Source organism: Terrapene carolina, unplaced genomic scaffold (assembly GCF_002925995.2).
Source record: "Terrapene carolina triunguis isolate 2854851 unplaced genomic scaffold, T_m_triunguis-2.0 Scaffold21, whole genome shotgun sequence".
Taxonomy (NCBI): Eukaryota; Metazoa; Chordata; order Testudines; family Emydidae; genus Terrapene; species Terrapene triunguis.
Window position 1 is genome coordinate 36,327,209 of NW_020664372.1, and position 6,335 is coordinate 36,333,543.

Sequence of the window (6,335 nt, forward strand, 5' to 3'; positions counted from 1 at the left end):
GGAAGACGGTATAAATTACCGGGGCCCAGCGGTCCGGAAGGGGGCCCAGGGCCCGGCTTCCCCCCCCTCTCGTCGGCCCTGTTTAGCCAGTCCGCCCTTGCTGGGGGGCCCGAAAAAAAATTTTCACCAGGGCCCGAACCTGCTCTCGGCGGCCCTGAGCATGAGCCCCACAAGCCCAGGTCAATTGACCTGGACTCTGAGACTGGCTGCCGGGGGGAGGGAGCGGGGAGGGGCTGCACCCAAGATTGCTAAATAGTTTTTGTTTTCTTGTAACTTTCTAAAAGTTATCACACCTTTTTTGGCTGAAGCTTTCCATATTTTGTCTCTGCTCCAAAATAGATTATTGTGCACTCATTGTCATCCAGCGTTGGGTTGAGTGAACCCTTTTCCCCATGGAAAAAATAATTCTAACTACATTTTTTTTCAGCCAGGCTACAGGCAAGACTGAAACTTGTCAGAGACATAGCCCTCAGTGGGGATCATGTGCTTTTTTTAGCTTGGAAATAAAAAAAGGGTTTTGATTTAACAAAGTAGTGAGCGTACAAAAATGATCTACTGAACAAATTCAGCAGACAATTGTGTTAAGTTGTAAGGTGAGCCACTTAAGAGGGATGCACTATGTGTGAATGCACAAACTTGGGAATTGCACGCTGCCTGATTGTGTCTTCTGAATATAATACTTCTAATCTCCTGGTCAGCTTTCCACTCCCCGTTTTCTTCCCTAAAGTTTTGATTATGAATGTGTGATCACATGTCATTCAAATATGCCAGGCTCTCAAGTTTTGCATTGGGACCTCCAAAGTCCAAGAGTTCTAAAGTCTGTGATCAGAGAGCTGGTCCTCAAAACTGCTCCATGCCTCCCCCGTTTGGATTGTGAGATTCTCAGGCACTTCCCTTTCTGGGTATTGAGACCAATCTCTGTCCCACTTGTCCTTATGGGAAGCATTTCCCAAGTCTCTTCCCAGATGACTTCATGCCTCACCTGTTCCTATAGTAAGTGCACACTCCTTGAAGTACACATATATTAATGCTGAAGTTAAAGAAATTCACACTTCAGAGAGGCATCAATACAATACTTATGAGACACCTGGAGGAAATGCACATTTGTGCAATTTAATTCAGGGTTTTCTTTCTGCCAAAACTTTATTTTAAAAACAATCCAAACTAGGAAATTAAGTGAAACAACTATGTTAACACAATATTAAACTCACACACATTTAAAAATGAGTATGTGTGTGTCTGTGTGTATATATATATATATATAACCATATACACACATTCAAATACTTATAATATATATACTTTGACACACAACATTTTTGTTTATATCAATACCAAATGTGTGCAGACTACAATGTAGACAAATAGAGTACAATATTTAATTTGAACTAGACAAATCTGGCTATCGCTGCGAATAAGCATTTCAGACCAGTAGACATCTGTGTAGTCTGAAAGCAACTGAAACTTATTTATTTATTGTACAGCTGGCTACAACTGAAATTCTCTCAGTGAAGTTTTGGCCGAGAACAGTCTCAGAGCCAATTTTTAATAAAAACACTGGGTTTGCAATATTTATATGGTACCTCTCCCAAGCTCAGTTATAATTAGGATTCAGTTTAATAATAGTATGTTTTAAGACTATATCTTGGAATGCCTCCATATTAACCATACTCGGGTAGTTAGAACTTTTGGCCAATTTAAACATATTTGGCCATTAGCACCATCACAGGACTAATTTCCATAATGATGAATACAAGATTATATTCTCAAAAAAAAAATTTTTTTTTAAGTTTCCCTACCTCTAGGTAGGTTTCTAGATTTAGGACAATTTATCCCTGATTTTCTTTTGTTTCTGTTTTTTTTTCCAAGAGAAATATCCTGAAGAAATTGAAGTACTCTATAATTCAGTCTTTTCCCCACCCACCCAGTAACCTGCCTCAGCTAGCCCAGTTGCTAGAAGGAACATATAGTGAGTTAATTGCCTGATGGTAGAGCGATATAATCTTTACTTAATCTATTTAGTGTTTAGAACTGTAAACTTTAGGGATATCTCAGTTAATTGAGCACTAATATATTATAGCTCTTGTGCTAGAATTTGACACAATGCAGTAATTGAACTCTCACTGGAGACTTAAGAAAGCCTTTGAAAGTGTCAGAGAATTGCCAACTGAAGCTTCTTAAAGGGTAGTTAGCATCTGCAATAACCAAAGTATTACAACCACACCTCAACTATTTGAGATTTTTAATTTGTAAAATCCCTGCAGCAACGGTACCACTAAATATATTTTTCATTGTGCTGTAGAAAGGATTTGTACCTCCTTTCCTAGGTTTTTTTTTTTCAAAAAACACTGCAAAAATTAATAAATAGCATTAGCTCCCCTTCAGAATTGTTTATGAAAAATTATGTTCAGACTCTATAGCCAGTATTTTAAAAAAGAGCCTAACATTTTTCATCTGCAAATATTTCTAAAAGAAGTTACCAGAGATGCAGCTGTCACAAAGATTGTGATGAATTCTTTTAAACTACTGTCATTCTACCTAATACCTAAAGTTAGGCTCCTAAAGCTATGGCTTATTTGTCAAAAGTGCTGAGCACTCAGCAGTATCCACTGAGGTCAGTTCTATGCCCCTGGGGCGTTCTCCTTGGTTCCTGTGAAGGGGGAATCCTTAGAAGGCCAGTTAAGCTGCAGGTGTAACAGTGCTCACAATCTGCCCTCCTACCCCAACTTCAGTAGATCTTAGTAAGGACTGTAGAATTAGGCTCCGTTATGCAATTGTAACAGGGGGTGAAGAAAGCTCAGGCAATATTCTGTATAACTGTACACTCCCATTCTTCCTGCTTACCTGAAACATAGGCCAAAGTTGTGTCTTTTGGGGACTTTTCAGAAAGCATTACACAGAGTTAAATCCCAGGGCTATTGTATGTAAAACCTTCATAAACAGATGTTAACAATTCCCAGTCAATTTCAAAGACAGAGCAAAATACATTTTCTTAGTAAAAAAAACATTTAACGCACACAAAACACATTGTATGAAATATTGTAATAGTATTTGGAATACTATGAATAACCTTTAAACACAAGCTATTAGACAGTAAATCTACAGCTGTTCCTTATATAGACTTTCCACCCTTCAGTTTCTGTTACTCACATTCCAGTATAAGGCTTCAGCATAAAATTTTCTATGCTTTAGCGCACACATCATAACACATTCCCCTCTGATCTTCTTTCAGAGATGACTTCTCAGTATTTATAGTGTGCCCATAGAGTGTGTGTCATTTGGACCCATCAGAGCTTGAGAAATGGCAGCATCTCAGCCCTTTCACTTCAGAACCCTGTCAGAAAACAAGCCGTGGGGGGGGGGGGCTCCACAGCTTGCAGCATCCCAGCCCTTGGCTTAATAGCTGACTGGTTTTCTCAGTTGGTAGTGAAACGGAAGTCTATATAGCCTGTCTCCAAAGTGCTATAGGGATTGCGAACAGCCCCCACAACAAACACAATTCTTGGTCCTGCATTGATCTGAGTCCATGGGGCTGTTTCTAAATATTCTATTTATAATATTCTGCACCCCCTCCCACACACATACACACAGTTTTGCTCTTTGGTTGGCTCAACTCTCAGAGGATAACAAAGAAATGAACTCTCAAGATGAGTTGCCCACAATGAAAACTTCCTATATAGCCTCAGAATAGCTACGAGGCATGTCTGGTAACTTCTACACCCTGTTCTGGAAGTTTTGGGGTCTTTTCTAACTGAGTGACCCTGCCCTGCTCTGTGCTTATGTTCAAAGTCACAGAGTATCCCACTAAGATCCAAGTCCCCTACCCACGGCTTCTCTTCCCCTCCCCGGGAGAAACAAAGTCTAATGCTGCGGTACAAAGCGTATAGGTTACATAATGACAGTCTGCTCTCAAGAAGAGGAAAGGGCTTTTACTTTTTTACTTTTAAAGTAATATTTAGATTTTTTTCATGGGTGTGTCTCTTTTGAGCTTTATATAACTTCAGGCATTGCTTGGTTTTAATTATAAAAAGTTCATACTTTGACAGCAGACTAGAACTGCTCATCTTCACAACAGCTCTCAAAACCAAGTCCCAAATTGTGAATGAAGCAGCCTTTACTTTGAAGAGTAAAACAGGGGAGCAGTGGGGAAGAGGACAGAATACAAACCCAAAGAGAAAAACATTAAGAATATTTATGAATGTGTACATTATAATGACTGATCATATCTTTTCAGGTAAAGTATCAAGAAAATATGGTTCATCTGGGTGAACATAAATGGACGCATGTGTTCCCTTTTCTGGCGGTAGGTATTTAATTGCCTAAGGTATAACCAACTTGCAAAGATAGCTGTCATTAGTGTGTGTGTGTGGCGGGGAGAGGTGGGTTTGTTTGTTTGTTTTTAACTTTAGTAAATTAACATAGCACTTCTACAAACAACTGAAATGACAGGTTCCTGTCTCAATTTAGCAGCCCATTCCTGTTCAGCAAAGCATAAAGCATGTGTTTAACTTTAGTCCCATTGACTTCAACAGGACCTAAGCATGTGCTTAAATGCTTCACTGAATTGGGGCCTCAGTGCTTACATACTAGTAAACTGAATCAACCCTGCAGTTTTAGGGCGCCACTCATTTTGCTGGAATGTGTGTTTTAAAACACCCATAATTCATTCTATCTTCACTTCCAGGCAGTAGCATTAAGAATGTTTTGCACTAAAAATCAATCCATCAGCCTTCCAAACCCTAGCTGTTGGGCAAGGATAACATGTTAGTAATAGGAAAACTGGTTGATTAAATTAAATATTTTAAATGTTTAACCTTTCGTGACAGGTGTCACTGGTGTACTCTGCTAATGCTGAATATTCTAACTGCGGTGAAAATGAATACTATAACCAGACCACTGGAATGTGCCATGATTGTCCCCAGTGCAAGCCAGGAGAAGAGCCTTATATGGTAAATTCAGAGTCTCAATCTTATTGTGAAATGCCACACCCGAGGCTGAAATAGGAAAAAATGGCCTACAAAAATTAAATATATTGTTCACAATGGATTGTTTTTACATTGGGTATAAGTTATGAAAATGCAGTTTAGTGTCTCTGTGCACTGCTAAACAGAAGTGGTTATGGATCTCAGATATCTACTACGGATTGTACCAAATGTATGATGCTCAGCACACTGCAATGCCCCTTGAAATCCTTGGATAAAAGATGCTGTACAAGTGCAAAGGATTCTTGGTTCTTTAAAAAGTATTATTCATTTTTTAAAGATAGACATGATTTCTAACATGATTTTATTATATTTGTATTGTAGAGAGAAAGGAAAGAAACTGAGACCCAATCCAGGAAGCATTTGAGCACCTGCTTAACTTTAAGCCTGTATGACTACTCATGTGCTTAAATGCTTTGCTGGATTGAGGTCTTACTCTTTTATGCTTCTGTAAACCACAGCCCACAAATAATTTCTTAAAAGTAATACTTTAAAACAGTTCTTATGTAAAAAAATTATACACACACACAATTTTGCCAGTAGTGTCATCTTGGTTCTCATATTTCAGCTAATCAGCAATTTAAAAACCTGACATTAACATTGGAGATTTTGTGTGATGAATAGCGTGGAGTGCTTGCTGACCCCACACACAGAGAATTTAATTTTGCTTTCCTGCTACAATACTTTGGCATTAAAGAAACTTGGAAGCCTCTGCAACATTTAAATTACAGTTCCCAAATAGCCATTTAATTTATAGCAGATAATTTGCATATTAAAAAAATAAATTACTGAAAACCTTTTTAATAGGCTAAACTTCCAATTGTAAGTTTTGCACAGTTGCTAATCCTGAATAAATATGTTTATAATAACCAGTTGGTTTTAGTTCAGAACACCAGTGATGTTTTATTTAATCTAAACTGAATGCTCATCTGGGAAATCAGAGTTAGGGGGTTACTGAGTATCATGCAAACATTGCCATAAGAGAAGCACTCGGAGCCTCTTCCCTCCCCACCAATTAAGAGATCTCTGATATTCCTGCTGGAACGATAATGCTTCACCCACTTTTTTCTGCTTTAATCCCTAATCTTCAATGTCCTAACTCAGGGGTAGTCAATTGTTTTTGGCAAGGTCCAAATTTCTTGATCAAGGTATAGTAGAGATCTAGTCTCCAGATAAAATAATAAACAAAACCCAATAATAATAAGTAAATAAAAAGATTTTGGGGTCCATTCAAAAGTGTTTGAGGGTCCGGATTTTGTCCCCAGTCTGCCTATTGACTACCCCTGCCCTAATGTATAGTCACCATTGTGACGGGTTGGATCACAGAAACCCCCTTGGGAGCTGCCACCCGAT

At 38.6% G+C, this 6,335-nt stretch overlaps 1 protein-coding gene across 1 annotated transcript in view; it reads left to right on the forward strand.

Moving 5' to 3' along the window:
* Nucleotides 1-4,240: 4,240 nt before the first annotated feature.
* EDAR (ectodysplasin A receptor) overlaps nucleotides 4,241-6,335 on the forward strand; it is a 40,000-nt gene continuing 37,905 nt past the window's right edge. Inside the window, exons 1-2 of the mRNA XM_026659150.1 lie at nucleotides 4,241-4,303; nucleotides 4,827-4,949. Coding sequence (XP_026514935.1) covers nucleotides 4,253-4,303; nucleotides 4,827-4,949 — 174 coding nt within the window. The 5' untranslated portion in view covers nucleotides 4,241-4,252. The remainder of the gene's footprint in view (nucleotides 4,304-4,826; nucleotides 4,950-6,335) is intronic.